The sequence below is a fragment of the Phocoena phocoena genome, chromosome 10 (assembly GCF_963924675.1).
Source record: "Phocoena phocoena chromosome 10, mPhoPho1.1, whole genome shotgun sequence".
Taxonomy (NCBI): domain Eukaryota; kingdom Metazoa; phylum Chordata; class Mammalia; order Artiodactyla; family Phocoenidae; genus Phocoena; species Phocoena phocoena.
The window spans coordinates 52452319-52476202 of record NC_089228.1 but is presented as its reverse complement, the minus strand read 5'-3'; the positions used below and the strand labels follow the sequence as shown (position 1 = coordinate 52476202).

At 42.6% G+C, this 23884-nt stretch overlaps 2 protein-coding genes across 2 annotated transcripts; one reads left to right on the top strand and one right to left on the bottom strand.

Annotated features, from left to right (window-relative positions):
- Nucleotides 1–10018: 10018 nt before the first annotated feature.
- LOC136129416 (small ribosomal subunit protein eS27-like) lies at nucleotides 10019–10177 on the bottom strand. The gene has a single exon (XM_065885673.1). The coding sequence runs from the start codon at nucleotides 10175–10177 to the stop codon at nucleotides 10019–10021; it is 159 nt and encodes a 52-aa protein (XP_065741745.1).
- Nucleotides 10178–15267: 5090 nt separating this feature from the next.
- LOC136129353 (small ribosomal subunit protein eS10-like) lies at nucleotides 15268–15848 on the top strand. The gene has a single exon (XM_065885580.1). It carries the CDS (start codon nucleotides 15299–15301, stop codon nucleotides 15797–15799), a length of 501 nt encoding a protein of 166 aa, XP_065741652.1. The 5' UTR covers nucleotides 15268–15298; the 3' UTR covers nucleotides 15800–15848.
- The last annotated feature ends 8036 nt before the right edge of the window (nucleotides 15849–23884 follow it).

Sequence of the window (23884 nt, the reverse complement as noted above, 5' to 3'; positions counted from 1 at the left end):
AAATAATAAAAGATGAACTCATTATTATCCCAAAATCTCTTGAGGCAGAAATTCAGGCACCCTATTATTCTATAAAATCAAAATGACAGCATCCTTGGAGAAACAGTTGCCTGGTAACTCGGAACAGAGGGTTGTCTTTAGATTCCTCTAGAATCAAGTGTATCTAATTTGGTTTTTCTGTTGAGCTCATTTCCTTCCCTACAATCCCAGAACTGAACAATTTAGGGGGAAGAATTCCACTCATAAAAAGTCTCTTCTCCTACAGAAGATATTTTTAAGAAGTACAGCTCTCTTCATGAAGTTGAATTGTTCTGTTTTTAGGACTGTTACATGAACATATAAGAAAAGAAAAGGAAAAATGCATTAACATGTAAAAAAAGGAAAAATGCCAACTGAGAGGAGGTTTCAGACAGAGATGTATGTTTTGTGGCTGAAAGCCAGACACCAGTTTTTTTCTTTTTTTCTTTTTTTTTGGCCGCGTTGGGTCTTCGTTGCTGCGCGCACGCTTTCTCTAGTTGCGGTGAGCGGGGGCTACACTTCGCTGTGGTGCGCGGGCTTCTCATTGCGGTAGCCTCTCTTGTTGCGGAGCACGGGCTCTAGGCACATGGGCTTCAGTAGTTGTGGCATGTGGGCTCAGTAGTTGTGGCTCGCGGGCTCTAGAACGCAGGCTCAGTAGTTGTGGCGCATGGGCTTAGTTGCTCTGTGGCATGTGGGATCTTCCTAGACCAGGGCTCAAACCAGTGTCCCCTGCATTGGCAGGTGGATTCTTAACCACTGCACCACCAGGGAAGTCCCCAGACACCAGCTTTCTAAGAGAATAAATTAATTCAGAATCTCACCTAAGATGAAAGTATAATTTACTCAGTTGAAAGATGCTTTGCAAACTCCTACCTCTTCGTTGGAGCAAGAAGATTTGTCCAGGTAGGCTCTTACTCACCAAGCTCAGAAGCCCTAAGTCTCCCCTCTTCTGAATTAGTGATGTGGGCCCAGATCCTTTTCCTCTCTGCACTTAGATAAAAGTGAATGAGGTAATTGTATCGCTAATGATTCTTTTGCTTATAAGCAAGAGAACCTGAGTGAGAGACCTTACACAAAAGGGAAACTACTGGAAGGACTGGGATAACTCACAAAAGGATAACCAAATAGCTTGGGAGTGGGCGGGAATCAAGGTGCTGGAAGTTAAGAGTCAGGAACCACAGAAAGGTCGAGAAGGAGAAACAGGCTAGCAGGAGCCCATGATGAGAAAAATGAACTTCAATATCTTTGTATTGCTCACTCAAGATTCATAATCCCTGGAGAGAATGTCACATTGGTGGAGTTTAGGTCAAAAGCCTGAGCCTGCTGTCCCGAGGCAGTGAGAGGAAGAATCTACTGGAAGGATGCTCCACAAACCCCTTCAGTTTCCAAGATGGAAGGTCAGGTACCTAGCTTTAGTCACGTCAAGACTGTCCACGATAGGGTGATGGGAAAGTCATTTCCCAAGAAGAAACTCTGGTGCTATTAAGAAGGGAGGATGAATGCTAAAAAGCCAGAAAACGTTCACCATTGTCTTAGGTTGGGTTCCCAGAAGCAGAGACCGAGGCAGAGATTCTTATACAAGTGACACCTCGAAGTCATGCTTTCAGGAGAAACTTGTAAAAAGATAAGGGAAGCAGGGGAAGAGGCTAAACAGAGATGAGTTTTCAGCTGAGGTCTAATTTCAGCCTGATCCCAGTTCTGGAGTCTGAATGCCACCACAGTGTTGTCCCCTTTGAGGCAAGGGGACAGTTTTTGTATCCTCGTATCAGTCAGTCATTGGCTGCCTGATGCCCTGAGGGGAAATAGCACTTTCCAGGCATTTCCCAATAAGGTGGCTCCCCCTGGCCAAGGATAAATCTCCAGAGACGGGTATAAGCTTGAGCCAGTATCAGCAACACTTAGAATAGCTGGGAAGAGGGGAGCTAGCACAGTAAACGGGATCAGGGCAGGGCACCAGCAGTGTCTACTACAACCATAAAAGTAAAGGCAAGGTAGTTGGATTTGATTCACTAAATCCAGGGTTTCCCATCTGTAGACTGATGTAATAATCCTGGGACTGCTACTAATTCTGAAACAGATCAGATGAAAGGGATCAATTATTGTGTGACTGTCTCATTGGGGAAAATAATGTAATGAACAGAGAGACACCAACAGACAGAGTAAGAAGAGGTAAAAAATTATTTAAAAGAAACAGATAATGACAACCGAATCAAAAAATGGGCAGAAGATCTAAACAGACATTTCTCCAAAGACATACAGATGGCCCAAAAGCACATGAAAAGATGCTCAACATTACTAATTATCAGAGAAATGCAAATCAAAACTACAATGAGGGGACTTCCCTGGTGGTCGAGTGGCTGAGATTACGCACTTCCATTGCAGGGGACACGGATTCGATCCCTGATCAGGGAACTAAGATCCCGCATGCCACATGGCATGGCCAAAAATAAATAAATAAATAATAAAGATCTTAACACTCTTAAAAAGAAAGTTATTTTTTAAAAAAACTACAGGGCTTCCCTGGTGGCGCAGTGGTTGAGAGTCCGCCTGTCAATGCAGGGGGCACGGGTTCGTGCCCTGGTCCGGGAAGATCCCACATGCCGTGGAGCGGTTGGGTCCGTGATCCATGGCCGCTGAGCCTGCGCGTCCGGAGCCTGTGCTCCGCAACGAGAGAGGCCACAACAGTGAGAGGCCTGCGTACCGCAAAAAAACCCCCAAAAAACAAAAAACGAAAAGTAGAGCTACCGTATGATCCATCAATCTCACTCCTGGGCGTATATCCAGAGAAAATAATTCAAAAAGACACATGCACCCCAATGTTCACTGCAGCACTATTTACAATAGCCAAGTCCTGGAAGCAACCAAAATGTCCATCGACAGAGGAATGGATAAAGAAGATGTGATACATATACACAGTGGAATATGACTTAGCCATAAAAAAGAATGAAATAATGCCACTGGCCGCATCATCATGGATAGACCTAGAGATGATCATACTAAGTGAAGTAAGTTGGACAGAGAAAGACAAATATATGATGAACTCACACGTGGAATCTGATTTTTTTTAATGATATAATGAACTTATTTACAAAACAGATTCATAGATTTCAAAAAAAACTTATGGTTACCAAAGGGGAAACATGGTGGGGAGGGATAAATTAGGAGCTTGGGATTAACCTACACACACTATTATATATAAGGACCTACTGGATAGCACAGGGAACTCAACACTCTGTAATAACCTATATGGGAAAAGAATCTGGAAAAAAATGAATATATGTATATGTTTAACTGAATCACTTTGCTGTACACCTGAAACTAACACATTGTAAATGAACACTGTAAATCAACTATACTCCAATAAAATTAAAAAATAAATAAAGTATCAGCCTTCACCAGTGAATGATGCAGCTTGCCCCAAGATCCAGCACATGAATTATCAGAATGAAACAGAAATGTACCTCAAGCCTCTTATACGCTTTCCTACAAAAACATAACTCTTTGTCAATATAACTAGCAGTTCTTAATTATGAGATAAAATAAGGCGGAACAATATAGAACAATATTAAGAGAAATAAAAATGCCTTCAAATTAAGTACCTTTTCATCTCATCCTCTTAGGTCATTAATTACCACTTTAACTTTATCTTGGCCTGCCTACTCAACTACAAGGAGAATACTTAACTTTCTTTTGGTGGTTCAAGTGTCGAAAATGTCCTTAGCCTGGTATAGAATTTTTTTTTTTTTTTTTTTTGCGGTACGCGGGCCTCTCACTGTTGTGGCCTCTCCCGTTGCAGAGCACAGGCTCCGGACGGGCAGGCTCAGCGGCCATGGCTCACGGGTCCAGCCGTTCCGCGGCATGTGGGATCTTCCCGGACCGGGGCACGAACCCGCGTCCCCTGCATCGGCAGGCGGACTCTCAACCACTGCGCTACCAGGGAAGCCCAGCCTGGTAGAGAATTTTTTCAGAAAATCACTTCTAAGTCTTCTCCTGCTGATCCATCTAATAACCCTACTTAGGTTTTATTGGAGGAGGCAAAGTGTTAAGAGTTTCATCACTTCTCTGATTAGTTCCAGAGGATAATAACAGCTCCTTTACAAAAGTAAACCATTTTTCAAAAAGAAAAAGGTAATGAAACTTACGGATATAGTCAAAGGACTGACACTAAAGGAGAAAGATTTACAGGAAGAAGATCACTGAAAAAAAAAAGAAAAGAAACTAATAGACTTTCTAATGCACTTGAAGGAATGCATAAAAAAAACATATATCAAAGAAGTCTCATAGACCTAATGGGGAATTTGAGAATAATTAGTGATAAATGCACAGAAAACTAAGCAAACAAAGAAAGAGGCTACTGATAATTCCAAAAAAGAACAGAAAGTTGTACAAGAAAAGAAATATAACTATGATTAACATTTACAACGTGAATAAACAACACTGCTCATTAAATTATGATTGACAGCATTAATGAGTAAAGATATCTCGTCTCAGTGACCTAAATATAAATGTAACTAAAATCTGGCAGATACCTCTCTCTCTCTCTCTCTCTCTCTCTATATATATATATATATATATATATATATATATAAAACATTATATATATTTATATATAATGTATAATTTATATTATATAAGATATATTACATTATATATCTATATATTATATATACAAGAATATTATATATAATATTCTCATGAGAATAAGTATTTTGAGCCTCTCTCTTGATTATACCTGGTAATAGAATGGCCAAATACATATATATATGTATATATATATACCCACATACATACACCCATTAGATACCAGTAGCCTCCACACAGTTTTGACAACAAAAATTTCTCCAGACATTGTCAGAACATTGTCAGATGTTCCCTGGCGAGCAAGATCACCCTCAGTTGAGAACTACTGTTCCAACCTTTTTATTACATTTTCTCTACTAAATGGTGAGGGTTTTATTTCTCTGACTTAAAACTGATTCAGAAAGCCATAAATTATGTCAAAATTTGATAAATAAAATATTAATGTAATTATTTAGAAACCTGAACCAATAAAAGAATAAACAAATTAAAGTATTAAATGCAGTTGCTCCTAGAGAGTAGGACAGAAGGACAACAAAGGGTGATTTTGAACTTTTTAATATGATTTTATTTTTTTGATGTGTATATATATATATGTATATATAGCTGACCAGGCCAGGTAGAAAGTTCCAGAGAGAGGCTTGAAATTCTTATTCTCATAAGAGATTAAAGAAGTGCTTATTCTGATCTTTTGTTTCTAACCTCATCTAAGCCATGTTCTCTTATATTTCACCCAGAGGCAAGTATGGCTCTCATCTAGCTTGAATCATATAATTATTTCTTTTCCAAGATGACTCGAGGCTGCCTCGTCCCTAATGGTTCTGGGTGGAGAACTGGCTTACCTGGTTATACTTATGTAGTAGTCAGAGAAGACAGGAAAAAAACACTCTGGTAAAGATTATATGAACATTGGGACTTCCCTGGTGGTCCAGTGGTAAAGAATCCACCTTACAATGCAGGGGATGTGGGCTTGATTCCTGGTCAGGGAACTAAGATCCCACATGCCGTGGGGCAACTAAGCCCACGTGCCACAACTACTGAGCTTGCACGCCTCAACTAGAGAGCCTGTGTGCTGCAAACTACAGAGCCCATGCACTCTGGAACCCACACGCCACAACTACAGAGCCCACGTGCCCTGGAGCCCGCATGCCACAACTAGAGAGAAGCCCGCACGCTGCAACGAAAGATCCCACATGCCACAACTAAGACCCGACACAGCCAAAAATAAATAAAATAAACAAATTTTTAAGAAAAGATTATATGAACATTAAAATAACATTAGAGTCCCTGGATCTGCATGGGTTGTCTCCCTCCAAAAATGAGGCGGAGGAGGGAGTGGGGGCGGTTGAGACCTTGCTTTGCTGATGTGTGTCAATGCTCCTTATTTTATTAGGCTGTCTTTCCTCAATCTCCATCCATCCGTATCTCCCTCACCTTGTAGTCTCCAGCACTACCTCTAACTCATCTTTGCTCCCCCAACCATAGCAACTGAAACAAAGTCTTAGGACTGAATTTCTTAATTTGCTTGATTGACTAGTTGTGATTATGCTCCAACTGTTTTGGAAATGCATTCATCTGACATATGAACAAATAATAGAAGACAGTTTTCAACCCTCCAAAACATAAAGAGATCGAAATGTGTATTTTTACATTTTTTTTTTGATTTGCATTTCCCAGATTACTAATAAGCATCATTTCATGTGCTTGTTGGCTGTTTGTACATCTTCTTTGGAGGAATGTCTACCCAAGTCCTTTGCCCATTTCAGAATTGGATGGTCTTCTTATTGTTGAATTGTAAGAATTCTTTATATATTCTGGATACTAACCCCTTATCACAAAATATTTTCTCCTGGGACTTCCCTGGTGGTGCAGTGGTTAAGAATCCGCCTGCCAATGCAGGAGACATGCGTTCAAGCCCTGGTCCAGGAAGATCTCACATGCTGTGGAGCAACTAAGCCCATGCGCCACAACTACTGAAGCCCATGTGCCTAGAGCCCGTGCTCTGCAACAAGAGAAGTCTTTCAATGAGAAGCCCCCGCTCACCACAACTAGAGAAAGCCCATGTGCATCAACAAAGACCCAATGCAGCCAAAAATAAATAAATAATTTCCCCCATTCTCTAGGTTGTCTTTTCATTTTCTGGATAACGTCCTTTGATGCAGTGTTTTTACTTTTGATGAATCCAATTTATCTATTTTGTTGTTGTTGCTCATGCTTTTGATGTCATATTTAAGAATCCATTACCAGGGACTTCCCTGGTGGCGCAGTGGTTAATTAAGAATCTGCCTGCCAATGCAGGGGACACAGGTTTGATCCCTGATCCAGGAAGATTCCACATGCTGTGGAACAACTAAGTCCATGAGCCACAACTACTGAGCCCACGTGCCACAACTACTGAAGCCCTCAAGCTCTAGGGCCTGTGTGCCGCAACTACTGAAGTCTGTGTGCCTAGAGCCCGTGCTCCACAACAAGAGAAGCCACCACAATTAGAAGCCTGCACACTGCAATGAAGAGTAGCCCCCACTCGCCGCAAATAGAGAAAGCCCACGCACAGCAAGAAAGACCCAATGCAGCCAAAAAAAAAAAAAAGAATCCATTGCCTGTGTTTTCTTTTAAGGGAGTTAAAGTTTAGCTCTTATATTTAGATTGTGGATTCATTTTGAGATAATTTTGTATATGGTGTGAGGTAGGGACCCAGAGTCATTCTTTTGCATGTGGATATCCAGTTGTCCCAGCACCCTTTGTTTTATTTTTTGTTTTGTTTTGTTTTGGCCATGCTTCATCTTGCAGGATCTTAGTTCCCTGATTAGGGATTGAACCTAGGCCCCAGCAGTGAAAGCACTGAGACCTAACCCCTGGACCTCCAGGGAACTCCCCCCAGCACCCTTTGTTGAAGAGACTATTTTTCCTCCATTGAATGGTCTTTATACCTTTGTCAAAAATCAGTTGGCCATAAATATGTAGATTTACTTCTGGACTCTCTTTTCCATTGGCCTATTGTCTATCCTTATACCAATACCACACTACTTTGGTTACTGTAGCTTTGTAGTTTGTTTTGAAATCAGGAAGTTTGAATCCTTCAACTTTGTTTTTCTTTTTCAAGATGATTCTGGCTCTTCAGGGCAAGTATTTCCTTTTAGCTCTAAAGTCAATTTCTGCTTATAGCCAGGTTTGTGACTGTTTCCGGACCATTATGGGTGCTCAGCCATGATGACATTATTTGGAATAATGCCATTTTTCCAAACAAGGCATTATTCCTCTCAACAGAAAGAGATGTATCTGGGTCTTTGTGGAACCACATTTAGTTCCTGAGAAAAAAATTAAGTCAAACAAGATTTTAGTTTTAGTTTTTTGGCATCATACAAGTGAAAACAATACATTTATGGGCTGAAATATTTGTCTAAATAGAAGACACAGAAATCCATTTTCCATAGTTTAGACATAATTCTAGACACTATGGCAAGTCTAACATGGTGGACACAAAGTCAAGGTTTGAATGATATTCTTGCTTTGTGAGGGTTGTAAGGCAGGTCCATTTGAACAAAAACCTTGTGTGTACACTTTTCTTCTTTCGCCCCTCCCTTTCCATTGCCCATCTTGCCTTTTCTTCTTCCTAACTTCCTTCCTGGTCCTATTCTCACACCTCCTTCTCTGAAGAGCTTTCTACCCTCCCTCTCTTTTCCTTGCCCTGCCTTCTCCTCCTTGCCCTTTAAAACTCCCACCCCCTGACTGAATCTCAACTCAACTTTAGGAAAACAAGTTAGTCAAACTGATCCTCAGAAAGTGGTGTCAACAGCTAACCCGCTAACACTCAGCCTTCAGTGTTCATCTGTTAGCCCAAGGAGAAGCCAGCAGGTAGAATAATTGCAGATTGTCTAGGAAAGCCATTTGAGTCCCTCTGGATCTTTCATAAAAGCACTCCAGTGAGCCTATGGTGCGTATATTTTGAGACAACCTAGTACTCTGTCTCAGTTTTCTGTTTTTCTTTAGAGCAGAACCTGGACCATCACATGTGGCGGGGAGTGTTGTAGAGGGAGATCTAGGGCTGGTTCCTTCAGGTCCCACCTTAGTCAAGTCCTGAGCCCTTCCTTTTACTCCATCAGTGGATCCCTCTGGACATCCAAGTTTTCACTTTCTGCTCTGGGCTATTGTGCCATGTGTTGTTCACACAGGGTCATTCTTCTTGGATGACCAGCGTGTTTTTTGTTGCCTGCTGCCTGTGACTGGCCTTCACTGACTCCCATAAGAAGGACTCTGACCTTGATGTAGATTCCCCTTACTTGTGGCTTCCCAGCGGTAAGGAGGGCTGCCTGCAGTTAGAGGTTCTATTCTTGGAACTTCCTCTCCCCAAAGCACTGTGGTTCATAGCCAGCTGCCTGGGCTGGTATTAGACCACCCCTCCTTTTCATTTCACAGGGACAGGACCCCTCACACAACTTCTTGGATTCCATTTTGTTTGTTTGTTTTGTTTTGTTTTTTTAGTTCATGTATATTTCTAATAGGTATATTGGATCCTGTGTCCCAGTCAGCATAACTCTCCCCAGTTTTGAAACAGTTCCGATAATTATCTGACCTCACCTTCTAAACATCACTTAACTCTAACACGAGAGAAACGTCTGCAGTTTGTCAGGAGCAGAACTTGACGGGAGAAGAGAAGAACAAAGCCCATAATTATAATAAATATGCAAGAGCACAGCAGCAGCATTTAGGATCTTTAAAATTATATTCAGGTCCTTTTATGTCTCACTTATTTCACTTAGCATAATGTCCTCAAAGTTCATCTGCAGCATGTATCAGAACTTCCTTCCCTTTTAAGGTTGAATAATATTCTGTGGTATGTACATACCACGTTTTGTTTATCCATTCATCTGTTGATGGATATTGGGTTGTTTCCACCTCTTGGCTATTGTGAACAATGCTGCTATGAACTTTGGTGTGCAAGTATTTGTTCAAGTCCTAAGTTTTGATTATTTGGGGTATATACCATAGAAATAGATCATATGCTTTATCATACCTCCCTATGCTATTCCATTTAGCTGCCTATTCTTTCATCAGAACGATACCTTTCTTTTTTATCCTGCATGTTTTTTGTTTTCTTTTGTTTTGTTTTTTAACATCTTTATTGGAGCATAATTGCTTTACAATGGTGTGTTAGTTTCTGCTTTATAACAAAGTGAATCAGTTATACATACACATATGTTCCCATATCTCCTCCCTCTTGCATCACCCTCCCTCCTACCCTCCCTATCCCACCCCTCTAGGTGGTCACAAAGCACCGAGCTGATCTCCCTGTGCTATGCGGCTGATTCCCACTAGCTATCTATTTTACGTTTGGTTATCCTGCATGTTTTAATAATTTTTTTTCTGTATCCAAAATGTGTTTATCGGGATGGTTTCCCATTCATCTTGATTCAGGGTGATTTTAGTGCTGCTTCTGTCTGAAGGAGCAACCTTCTGTAAGCCTTGCTTTTCCTCCTGTAGGCTGGCAGAGGACGGCAGAGCAGCCAACACACAAAACTACTGTTTGTGCATGGCTAAAGACAGTGGTGATTTTATAGCATCCCGGGCATTTCACATCCATGAAATAAGAACTGGGGCTCTGCACCAGGCACTTCTTCTTGTGTTTCATCTTCTCTTCTGGAGAGGGATGAAGGAAATCCTTTGCAAAAGGCAAGTTCTCATGGGAAGGTCGTCACTGCCGGACAGGCTGTATGTTTTAATATCTGATAGGACTGGTCTCTGAACTCCACCCTCCCTCCATTTCCTTTACTTTTTCTGAATTACATTGAGTATTTTCTCTTATTAATTTATTGGGAACAACTTTAGAAACTGATACATTACCACGCTAACAAAAGAGACACCTTTGTTTACAGCCATTCTTTTTTTATTTTTTGGCCATACTGCGCAGCTTGCGGGATCTTAGTTCCCCGACCAGGGATTCAACCTGGGCCTATGGCAGTGAAAGTGCCAAGTCCTAACCACTGGACTGCCAGGGAATTCCCTGTCTACAACCATTCTTTATATATTCCTTACTGTATTCTGATGTAGTTCATATGTGCTCCAAACATCCATGGTGATTTATACTGGAAGTGGTGTGCATGCAATTTGTGATTTTGTTGAAATATTATTGCAATAGCTTTAGAAAAGCAGTTGACACACATGAAAGTGTTAATTTGAGTCAACTGATACCAAGGGATAATGCTTGATTTATGGTAAGAGGTTTCATCGAAATATTTCTCCTAGCTGTCACTTAGCAAAGGTAATTGCTTACTAAGCTAGTCTCTTTGCATAAATTTCAATTTTCCAGCATTTGATTAAACTTGACAATTGGGATTCTCCATGGAAACAGTGAAGCAAGATGCTACACCTTCCAAAAAACATAAAAATAGTGCTCTCTCCTTTGTTGCCTGGCAGCAATACTCCTTGTTTTTACTCACAGGAGAATTTATTTTTGCTGATTGGCATAACTTTGGCAGGGAAAGGGAAAGGACAAAATAGTTCTCTCAGCAATCAAAAATTGATAGGGCAGTTTAACCTTTTCCTTTTTTTAAAGACCCAGGTGAGGTCTTCATAACTTTAAATAGCATAAAAAGCATATACTATACAGAAGCATAAAGCATATAAAATATAAAGGCAGAGTGAGTACGATCAGAGAGGAGCCTTCAGTAAGAGTCTTTGAGGACAAAGGATCTTTGATTAAGGGACACACTAGATGAAGCAGTTGCGGTTCTCAAGCCGTGTGGGTTCAAACTGCATTTATAAGGCTTAACAATAGGTCTTAGTCTAAATTTCATTTTATCTCCCATCCTGGTTTGTCCCTGTGGTAGATAATATTTTTGTTCATGAGTCTTTCTTCCCTCCCCATCCTCGCCATCGCTTACTACAGACGGAGCACACTTCTCTAACTCACTCACTTTGGGTTTGGCCTAGAGAATGTGGGTGAATGTAACAAACGTCATGTGTGGGTGAATGTAACAAACGTCATGTCTGACCAGAGGCTCTACATGAATTTGTGAAATTTGGCTTGACCTCCTGCACATTTGCTATGAGGAGAGAATGCCCTGCATAGCCATTGCCCCTTCAGCCTGGGTCCTGGAATGAGAAACACGTGGAGCAGACCCAAATCTAAGGTCAGGGGAAGCCTGGCCACCCACATGCTGTGTGCAGACCAGCGAGAGAAAAATAAACATTTGTAGTTATAAATCACTGACATTTGGGAGCTGATTACTATGTAATATTATTACAGCAAACACCTGACTAATATGGTCATCAAAAAAAGAAAGTGGTTCTGAAGAACCTAGGGGCCGAACAGGAATAAAGATGCAGATGTAGAGAATGGACTTGAGGACACGGGGAGGGGGAAGGGTAAGCTGGGATGAAGTGAGAGAGTGGCATGGACATATATGCACTACCAAATGTAAAGTAGATAGCTAGTGGGAAGCAGCAGCATGGCACAGGGAGATCAGCTTGGTGCGCTGTGACCACCTATAGGGGTGGGATAGGGAGGGTGGGAGGGAGGAGATATGGGGATATATGTATATGAATAGATGATTCACTTTGTTATACAGCAGAAACTAACACACCATTGTAAAGCAAATATACTCCAATAAAGATGTTAAAAAAAAAAAAGATTGTTCCTATTAGTGCCTACTGTGAGCAATCATACAGACTTTAGAATGTGCACACTGGGTTCTGATTAGCTGTTCCCCATCTTTCCAGTCATCAATCAGATGGAGCAGTCTGATTAAATGACTGGCTTGGCCTGACGACGCTGAGGGTGTTCTTCTTTTTTTAATTAATTAATTTATTTTATTTTTATTTTTGTCTGCTTTGCATCTTCATTGCTGCTCGCGGGCTTTCTCTAGTTGCGGCGAACGGGGGCTACTCTTCGCTGCGGTGCGCGTGCTTCTCACTGTGGTGGCTTCTCTTGTGGAGCACGGGCTCTAGGCGCACGGGCTTCAGTAGTTGTGGCACGTAGGCTCAGTAGTTGTGGCTTGCAGGCTCTAGAGCACAGGCTCAGTAGTTGTGGCACACGGGCTTAGTTGCTCTGCGGCATGTGGGATCTTCCTGGACCGGGGCTTGAACCTGTGTAGCCTGCATTGGCAGGCGGATTCTTAACCACTGCACCACCAGGGAAGTCCGCTGAGGGTGTTCTTGAAGGTGAGATTCATTTATTCATTTCTAAAGTCTGTATTCATAAACTAGGGACAGATGTTCTAGGAATTCTATTGGTGGAAAAATCAGTTTACAAAACAACTTGTATGTTCTCATTTAGGAAATTTTGAAACATGCACTGGCAGCTCCAGAATTTCTATATAGAATTTCTATATAGGTGGGCTGGATAGCAATCTGATTGGAAGAGAGTTGGGGGTGAGCATAAAGTTTTGACATTTCATTTTTATACCACTTTAATATAATTGAAAAAATTCCCAATGGGCCATATCAAAGAATTACTTGGAGGGAAGCTGATGAAGATGGTGTGGGAACTTTAAGGCCCCATACTCCCAGATACTCCTTGGCCCTGACAGTGCCTATATTAAGTGTATCTATAAATACACAGAGAGAGGGCTGGAAGCATAGACACCAAAATGAATGGGAGTTATAAATGGAAAGTGGAACTTGGGGAAATGTTTACCCTCTTCTTTGTATCTTTCTGTATTGTTTGAATGTTTTGCACTAAATATATATTATTTCCCCCAAAACCAATGAAGTTATTTTGCACAAAGAAAAAGAATCCTACTGACCTCTACTTTTTCCCACATCTTATTTTTTTAATTAATTGATTTATTAATTTATTTTGGCTGCGTTGGGTCTTCACTGCTGTATGCGGGCTTTCTCTAGTTGCAGTGAGCGAGGGCTACTATTCTTCATTGTGGTGCGCGGGCTTCTCATCGCGGTGGCGTCTCTTGTTGTGGAGCATGGACTCTAGGTGCGTGGGCTTCAGTAGTTGTGGCTCCTGGGCTCTAGAGCACAGGCTCAGTAGTTGTGGCGCACGGGCTTAGTTGCTCCACCGCGTGTGGGATCTTCCTGGACCAGGGCTCGAACCCGTGTCCCCTACTTTGGCAGGCGGATTCTTAACCACTGCGCCACCGGGGAAGTCCCCCCACACCTTATTTTAATCATCTAACTGGTGCCCCTAAATTCCCAAATTTCGGTTCTTCCACAACGTCTTACCCACCTTTTAGCTTCAGTCAGTCTCTGAAAACAACCAAGTGTAAAAGAAACAACATGGGTATAAAAAAGAGCCCTGGGGACTTCCCTGGTGGTCCAGTGGTTAAGACTCCATGCTTTCACTGATGGGTCCGGGGTTCAAGCCCTGGTTAGGGAATTAAGATCACACAAGCCTTGAGAGACAGCCAGAAAAAAAAAAAAAAAAAAAAGAGCCCTGCTCTGTCGCGTAAGATTCCAGTTCCAGCTCTTCTCTTCTCTGTAGGACCTCAGCCTCCAATATGCAAAGGGAAGGATTGGAAAAAAAAAAAAAAAAAAGGGAAGGATTGGGATAAGTAGGGGTTAGAAACTCAAATGCCTAGAGGAGCCAGGGAGGGACAAATGATACAGGGAGAAACTGATGCCCAGAAAGATCCTGGGCCCAAATGGGGCTGTGCTGGACTGGAGGAGCCCACCCACCCTCAAGGAAGCATCGCTGCAGGTCCGAGGTTGCCAGGCTTTCCTATGTATCCAGGCACTGGAAGTCGGGTTTTTATATGGAATCTCCTGATTTTTGAATATTAGCAGATGCACTTTAAAACGTTTTGTGAATTCCTTGCAGGCCCTCACCTATGAATCCCTCTGGCACATGGTGAGCTGACCCTGGCTCAGATGCTCTTTAAGGCAGGGGTCCTCAACCCCCGGGCCGCGGACCGGTACCTGTTAGGAACCCGGCCACACAGCAGGAGGTGAGAGGCGGGGGAGCGAGCAAAGCTTCATCTGCCGCTCCCCGTTGCTCCCCATCGGTCTTACTGCCTGAACCATCGCTCGTATCACCGTCGGAACCATCCCCCCCACACACCCGGGACTGTGGAAAAACTGTCTTCCACGAAACCTGTCTCTGGTGCCAAAAAACTGGGGACTGCTGCTTTAAGGCCCACTGTTTCACGCTCCCGTAATCCACTCAGGCGCCACCTAGTGACGGCGACTGTCACAGCTCCCAAGAAGGCAGGGCAGGAAAAGGACTTTCATTTTTTTGGCCTCGCTTGGTGTAGCATGCGGGATCCCAGTTCCCCCACCCCGAACCCCAACCAGGAATCACACCCACGCCCCCTGCAGCGGAAGTGCGGAACCTTAACCACTGGATCACCAGGGAATTCCTGAAAAGGACTTTTTAAATAGATCGATTAGGAGGTAATTTATTTGTATGCCCCCAAAATTAATTTTCTAAATGACTTCCTAAATGGCCTCTCAGGTGTAATTAGAATATAACCGGATAGATCAAAATCATACACGATTTACTCACAGCTAATTGGGAACATAGGATTATGCAAGTGAATAACATTTATTACTTATTACATTCCAGGCGCTGTTCTGCTTTAAAGTATTATTTCATCTAATCCTCACCATAATCCTATGAATTAAGTACTATTACTACCCTGATTTTATCAGATGGAGAAACTGATGCCCAGAAAGATCCTGTAACTTGTAACAAAGTCACACAACCGATACCCCTTCCTTTCCAGCTCCGACCCCGGACACAGCAGCCGTCGCGATGTTGATGCCCAAGAGGAACCGGATTGCCATTTATGAACTCCTTTTTAAGGAGGGAGCGATGGTGGCCAAGAAGGACGTCCACATGCCTAAGCACCCCGAGCTGGCAGACAAGAATGTGCCCCATCTTCACGTCATGAAGGCCATGCAGTCTCTCAAATCACGAGGGTACGTGAAGGAACAGTTTGCCTGGAGACATTTCTACTGGTACCTAACCAACGAGGGTATCCATTATCTCCGGGATTACCTCCACCTGCCCCCGAGATCGTGCCTGCTAACCTGCGCCACAGTCGTCCTGAGACTGGCAGGCCACGGCCCAAAGGTCTGGAGGGAGAGCGACCTGCAAGACTCACAAGAGGGGAAGGCGACAGAGTCACCTACAGATGAAGCACTGTGCCCTCTGGTGCAGACAAGAAAGCCGAGGCCGGGGCTGGGTCAGCAACTAAATTCCAGTTTAGAGGCAGATTTGGTCGTGGACGTACGTGGTCAGCCACCTCAGTAAAGTCTGGAAGAGATTGTTTTGTGTTGAATTAACGTGTAGCCAGAAAAGATTTTTAAAAAAAGTCACACAGCCCCTTAGTAGTGGAGCTGGGATTGGAACCCAGGCAGCCTTAGTCAAGAGGGTATGCTCTCCTAGATAGAAGCTAGATTAAGGCATCATGGTTGTAATAGTCACTTCAGTTGCAAATGACAAAAAGTAAAGCAAAAACAAGGCAGGGTTAGGGTTTCTGGATGTAGAAATACCTGGAGTCCAAACAGCGGCATCTCTCCCCTCTGTCCCCCACTAGATTCTGCCTTCTTCTGGTTTGTCTAATCTCAAGAAGGCACAGGACAAACATGGTACCTTCTGGCACCACAAAGCAATAGGAAAAGAGCAGTTGTTTAGTGAAAGGTCCTGAAAAAAAAGGCTCACGTTTTAGAGAAAAAAAAACTGGATCCCTACCTAATACCACGCACAAAAGTGAGCTCCAGACAGATTAAAGACCTACATGGGAAGATAAATATATAAATTTAAAATGAGAAAATGTGAGAGACTGTCTATGTTGAGAAGGACTACAGTGAAACTCAAAAGCACACGCCATGGGCTTCCCTGGTGGCGCAGTGGTTGAGAGTCCGCCTGCCGATGCAGGGGACACGGGTTCGTGCCCCAATCCGGGAAGATCCCACATGCCGCAGAGTGGCTGGGCCCGTGAGCCATGGCCGCTGAGCCTGCGCGTCTGGAGCCTGTGCTCCACAACAGGAGAGGCCACAACAGTGAGAGGCCTGCGTACTGCAAAAAAAAAAAAAAGCACACGCCATAGGAAAAAATTGATAAAACTGAGGACCTATTTGTGTTCAATGAAGAACACTATGGAAAAAGTTAACAAATAACAAAGATAAGAGAAGACAGTTGTAATGTCTAAAACTGATAGCTGACTAATATCTAGGATGTAAAAGAGACTCTTGCAAATCAACAAGAAGGAACCCCATGGGAAAATGAGCAATTAATAGGAGACAAAGCAAAAAGGCCTATGCTGGGATGCTCAAACTCACTAGTAACTAGAGAAACACAAAAGGAAACAGCATTGAGAGTTCACTTTACACTTTTTAGACCAGCAAAAATTAGAAAGATGGATAATGCCACGTGTTGGCTGGGATTAGGGGCATAGGGTCCTGCAGGCCCCGCGGGCAGGAGTGGTGCAGATGTTCTGAAGAGCAATCGGGCATTTCTTAGTGACATAAGAATATACACACCCTGGGCCACAGAATATATCCCTGGTTATATGTGCCAAAGGATTTTTCATCTTGGCCCATATGGAAACCAGGATGAGAGCGTTTATCATAGTATAGTTTGTGTTGACAGACAATTGGACACAATCTAAGTATTCATGCTGTGGGAGTGGAAACAAAAAACACAGCGGAGCCCCACACAGCTGCCCCCGGAGCAGAAAGAAAGAGAGACTCAGGGCAGGTGAGGCAAGGTGCAGTCAGGCTACACTTGCTCTCAGCAAGTGCCTGCAGCAACCTCTGGAAGAAGAGATAGGTGGGGAGGGGAAAACCGGGGCAGCCACTGCCTGGGGTTGCCAGACTTAGCAAATTGAGATGAACTTGTTTTCACCCCGAGAATGTACTCAGAGTTATGGATTTTCAAGGCTTTTATTTTTTATAAAAAGCACCAAGGAGCTTTTTCCCCCTGCATGTACAAACCCCCGCAGAGAGAGCAATGATGTGTTTTATCTGCACAGAGGCTCCCACTTGGACAAACTCCCCAAGGCAGCGGTGAATTCCCAGGATGCAACGCCCCTGGAGCAAGGTCCTGGCTCCATAAACCAAGACATAAGTGTCTGATGACTGTCTGTGATGATCTCGCTCTTTAGTGACATTGGGTTCTACCCTCCTTGTGTTTCTGGATATTTTGATGAAAAGCATGAACTTGCCTGAGTTTGAATCGGCCCCACCCCTTACTAGCTGTGACCTCTCTGTGCCTGAGACTTCAAGTCTCTAAGACAGAGATCAAAACACAACCTACATCATAGGTTTTTGGTAAAGAGTCATGAGTTGGTTCTGTAAAGTATTTAAACTGCCAGGCACAGGGTAACGGGTATAAAAAAAATACTGGCCATTATTATCAAGGCCACTTGGGATTTCTGATTCTTGGTCCAGATTAACCCAGATCTGTTTTATATCCACCAACACCACCTACCTCTGGTAATAACCTAGTTCTATGTTACACACATGCACAATCCAGTCCAGCCACCCTCCTTGGATGGGAGGGAAAACTGTGTGCGTCCAGCTCCTGGGGATTTAACAAAGCCAGAACCTGTTGCCTTTTTCAAATATCCCACAGGGCAACATATAATAAATACTAGTATTAATATTATTCCTTTTTTTACAAATGGGGAAACTGATGAACCAAAGAATGATATAAATAATGAAACTCAAAGCATTCTCTGACATAAATTGTACCAATGTTTTCTTAGGTCAGTCTCCCAAGGCAATAGAAATAAAAACAAAATTAACAAATGGGACCTAATCAAACTTACAAGCTTTTGCACAGCAAAGGAAACCATAAACAAAACAAAAAGACAACCTACAGAATGGGAGAAAACATCTGCAAACAATGCAACTGACAAGGGCTTAATTTCCAAAATATACAAATAGCTCATACAACTCAACACCAAAATCAAACAACCCAATCAAAAAAATGAGCAGAACGGTGCTGGCCAGAGGCCTCTGGCTGGCCATCTGTCCTCACAGCACTGGCTATTGTGGACAGAAATGTGGGAGAGCTTTCCCTGGCTCTCTGCGTTTGATTCTTCCTGGACTTGGAGCCCTTGGGTGTTCTGTACAGTAAGTTGTGCTGTGGGCTGCCTGGCGCTCTGGACTGTGGTGTGAGGCCAGAGAGAATGGGGTTCAAGAGCCACCTGGTTTTTCTTCTGTGATGCCGACCTCGCCTTACTCCCTGGCCGTCATCTCTTGGGGCTCCCACATGCTGGGGGTTAAGGGAAGGTCCCCAAGGGGTGTAGAGCTCCATGGAGACGCCCGGTGGGGGCAGAGGCTACGCCTCATCAAAGGGCAGCAAGCGAAGTTTGCCTTTTCCTGAAATGCTGTTGTGAATAAAGAGATTGATCCTTGACAAAAAAAAAAAAAAAAAAAAAAAGTGGGCAGAAGACCTAAACAGACATTTCTCCAAAGAAGACATATAGGCAGTGTCATGTGTCAATAGGCACATGAAAAGATGCTCCATGTCACTAATTATTAGAGAAATGCAAATCAAAACTACAATGAGGTATCATCTCACACCAGTCAGAATGGCCATCATTAAAAAGTCTACAGGGACTTCTCCGCTGGCGCAGTGGTTAAGAATCCACCTGGGGCTTCCCTGGTGGTGCAGTGGTTGAGAGTCTGCCTGCTGATGCAGGGGACACGGGTTAGTGCCCCGGTCCGGGAAGATCCCACATGCTGCGGAGGCCGCTGAGCCTGCGCGTCCAGAGCCTGTGCTCCACAATGGGAGAGGCCCCAACAGTGAGAGGCCCGCCTACCACAAAAAAAAAAAAGAAAAAACCACCTGCCAATGCAGGGGACATGGGTTCGAGCCTTGGTCCGGGAAGACCCCACATGCTGTAGAGCAACTAAGCCCATGCGCCACAACTACTGAGCCTGTGCTCTAGAGCCTGTGCCCCGCAACCGTAATGAGAAGCACACGCACCGCAACAAAGCCCGCTGAAGCTGAAGCCCGCTTGCTGCAACTAGAGAAAGCCTGCATGCAGCAACAAAGACCCAACGCAGCCAAAAATAAATAAATAAATAAATCTATTTTTTTTTAAGTCTACAAATAATAAATGCTGGAGAGGATGTGGAGAGAAGGGAACCCTCCTACACTGTTGGTGGGAATGTAAGTTGGTGCAGCCACTATGGAGAACAGTATGGAGGTTCCTCAGAAAACTAGAGTTACCATATGACCCAGCAATCCCAGGATATATATAATCTTGGGCATTTATCCAGACAAAACTATAATTCAAAAAGATACATGCACCCCTATGTTCATAGCAGCACTATTTGCAATAGCCAACACATGGAAACAAACTAAACGTCCATTGACAGATGAATGGATAAAGAAGATGTGGTACATATATACAATGGAATACTACTCAGCCATAAAAAAGAACAAAGTAATGCCATTTGCAGCATCGTGGATGCAAGTAGAGATTATCATACTAAGTTAAGTAAGTCAGAAAGAGAAAGACAAGTGCCATATGATATCACTTATAGGTGGAATCTAAAATATGACACTAATGAACCTATCTACGAAGCAGAAACAGACTCACAGACATAGAGGACAGACTTGTGGTTGCCAAGGGGGAGGAGGGTAAGGGAAGGATGGACTGGGAGTTTGGGCTTAGCAGATGCAAACTATTATATATAGAATTGATAGACAACAAGGTCCTACTGTATAGCACAGGGAACTATATTCAATGTCCTGGGATAAACCATATGGAAAAGAATATGAAAACATACACACACACACACACACACACACACACACATATGGCCAGGAATGTCTCCTGAGCCACTAGCTTCCTATATATATATATATATATATATATATATATATATATATATATATCTGAGTCACTGTGCTGTACAGCAGAAATTAACACAACATTGTAAATCAACTATACTCCAGTAAAAAAAATAAACAGTAATGAAACTCACACCACTCATTCCCAGGAGGTGAGATTTAAACCCAGATATTTTGATGCTACAGACACTCCCTTACCATCCTTCTAGAGCTGGAGCTCTCCTGCCTGCATTTCTGTCCCTCCCAGGGCTCTGCTCTCTAAGGCAGCACAGGAGGTGAACATATCCTCAGGCCTTTGCCTTTTAATTGGCAACACCTGGAGCTACAAAGCCCTTCAAAGCCCAGACAGGCTGAGGCTACACTGATGAAATTAGTAGGCAGTGGTATTAGGATTTTAGGATTGAGCATCCAGCCTGGCAACTTAGTCTTCCTCCTAAAGCAATCACTGCAGTAACGGCTGCCCAGTTAAGACCACTGAATAATGATAATAATAACAAACATTACAGAGTACTTAATTAGGTGCCAACCCCATACCTAGTGCTTCACCTGTCTTATCTCATTTAGTCAGCTAAACAATTAGTTGGGTACTATTATTATCCCCTCCCACTTTTCAGATAAGGAAACTGGGGCTTAGAAAACTGAAGTTAAGGTTGTCTGTAGCCAGGAAGCAGTGTGCTGAGACATGCATCAGTGAAGTCTGATCACTTGTTCCTGTAGCATTTTATTTCCAGAATGTCTCCTGAGCCACTGGCTTCCCCAATATCTGCACCCACCATCACCAGGACTACCAAAAAAGGAAATCAAATGATGGGCTTGATAAGACATCGAAAACATTATTTTACGTTTCCAAAGCTGTACTTGTTCCAATGGGTGCTAAGTGGGAAGGAAAAAATAGTGTTAACCTCTTCATTAGTGAGTCCTCCCCACCAGCCTGATTCAGCCCCCTACACAATAGATACAATTACACTGAACAACTGTGTGTTTATTTCCATGTCTAGACACAGAGGTTGCATTTGAAAACAAAAGAGAAGAGAAAAAGGAAAGCACCCTGCTGTTTTTTTAATTCTTTTTGTCAAACTTTTTCTCTGCCTGGATGCCCTTCTTGTGATCAGGAGAATATCAAGACTTTTAAAAACAAACAAACCCTATTGTAGAGGAATTGGTATTAATTTAGGAGTAAAACAACAATTATTTAAACAGCCTCTAGTCTGAGTAGAAACAAGTCATTTTAAACCTTAGAGGATTCACCACCTGCCAATGCAGGGGTCACGGGTTCAATCCCTGGTCCGGGAAGATCCCACATGCCACGGAGCAACTAAGCACGTGCACCACAACTACTGAGCCTGCACACCACAACTACTGAAGCCCCCGCACCCTCGAGCCCATGCTCTGCAACAAGAGAAGCCACCACAATGAGAAGCCCGTGCACCGCAACGAAGAGTAGCCCCCACTCGCTGCAACTAGAGAAAGCCCACACGCAGCAACAAAGACCCAACACAGCCAAAATTAAATTTAATTTAATTTAATTTAAAAACAAAACAAAAAAAAACCTTAGAGGATTCAGAAAATCGTGAATGGATGCTAAAGCTAGTGATATAGTTTCACGAGGAATAGGTTTTTTACATAGTGTCAGAGTACCTCCCCACAAATTACATATTGATTGTAAAGGGGCAAATAGTAACTTGACAGTGGCAAGACCTGCCAGACAGCAGCTTTAGCACCCAATCCAAGTTCACATCACCAGTATTGAGACAAAGTGACACCAGGAAAATTGACAGCATGTGCCTCCTGAAATAAGGCTCTGAGAAAGGCAACATCATTTCTGCCCCAAAATGCATGACCTGAATCTAAACATGAAGGAACTGCAGACAAGCTCAAATGGAGGACAGTTTACAAAATAACTGGCCTATATTCTTCAAAGGCATCAATGTCATGAAAGACAAAGACAGATTGAAGAACTCTTTTCAGATTAAAGAAGAACGAGGTACAATTGAGTGGATTTTAGTTTATTCTCAGAGGTTTGCAATCCTCATTACTCTCTGATTCCAGGACATTTTCATCATCCCCCAAAGAAACTCTCAAACTCATTAGCAGTCACTCCCCATCCCCCTCCTCCCAGCCCTGCAACCACTGATCTACTTTCTGTATCTATGGATTTGCCTATTCTGGACATTTCGTATGAACAGAATCATAGAGTATGTGATCTTTTGCGACTGGCTTCTTTCACTTAGCATGTTTTCATGTTGTAGCATGTGTCAGTATTTTTCTCCTTTTTATGGCCAAGTGACGTTACATTGTATAAGATACACCACATTTTGTTTATCCATGCATCAGTTGACAGGCTGTTTTCTTTTTTTTTGGACATTTATGTATAAGTATTTGTGGGAATATTTGTTTTCCCTTCTCTTGGGTGATCCATCTAGGAGTGGAACTGCTGGGTTTTAAGTTTTTGAACTGCTTTTGAAAGTGGCTACACTATTTTACATTTCCAACAACAATGTATGTTCCAATTTCTCCACATCCTCACCAACATTTTCTATTGCCCATCTTTTTTATTATAGCCATCCTAGTGGGTGTGAAATGGTATCTCATTATGGTTTGACTTGCATCTCTAATGACTGATGACGTTGAGCATCTTTTCATGTGCTTATTGGCCATTTGGATATCTTTGGAGGAACTTCTGTTCAGATCCTTTGTCCATTTTTAAATTGGGTTGTCTTTTTTTTTTAACATCTTTATTGGGGTATAATTGCTTTACAATGGTGTGTTAGTTTCTGCTTTATAACAAAGTGAATCAGTTATACATATACATATGTTCCCATATGGGAACATATGGTTTTATGGTTGAGTTGTAAGAGTTCTTTTTATATTCTGGATACTAGACTTTTACCAGATACGTAATTGCAAATATTTCCTCCCACTCTGTGAGTGATCTTTTAATTTTCTTGATAGTGTCTTTTGATGCACAAAAGTTTTTAATTTTGATGAAGTCCAACGTATCTGTTTTTTCTTTGGTTGCTGTGCTTTAAGTATCATATCTTAAACCACATATCTATGTAAGACACCATTGCCTAATCCAAGGTCACAAAGATTTATACCCATGTTTTCTACTAAGAGTTTTATAGTTTTAGCTTCTTTGGATTTTGAAGGCAAAATTATACCACCTTTGAATGTGCTGCTCCAGACCACTTGCCTTAAAGAAGCCAGTTTTAAGTGGGGTCCCAGAGCAATAAAACTGCAGTGAATCCAGGCTGCAGTACAAGCCACCCTGCCACTTGGGCCTTTTGACACAGCGTAGCACTTGAATGTTTTTGGTAAATAAAAGTACCAGACAAAGCCCCAGTAGGAAAATCATAGTCTAAATAGGTACAATTTTGGAGCAAAGACATGCCCTCTTCTGCTATTAACTATTCTACTTTTGAGAAAAAGTTTCTGGTTTGTTACTAAGCCCTGATAGGACCAGATGCTTGGCTGTGAGAAATCTGGTAACTCTATAGACTGGGTGCTCTCTGACCTGCCAAGCCA

What these genes read in the sequence shown, in the direction of transcription:
- LOC136129353 (XM_065885580.1), top strand. Translation starts at nt 15,299, where the DNA reads ATGTTGATGCCCAAGAGGAACCGGATTGCCATTTATGAACTCCTTTTT.
- LOC136129416 (XM_065885673.1), bottom strand. Translation starts at nt 10,177, where the DNA reads ATGGATGTGAAATGCCCGGGATGCTATAAAATCACCACTGTCTTTAGC.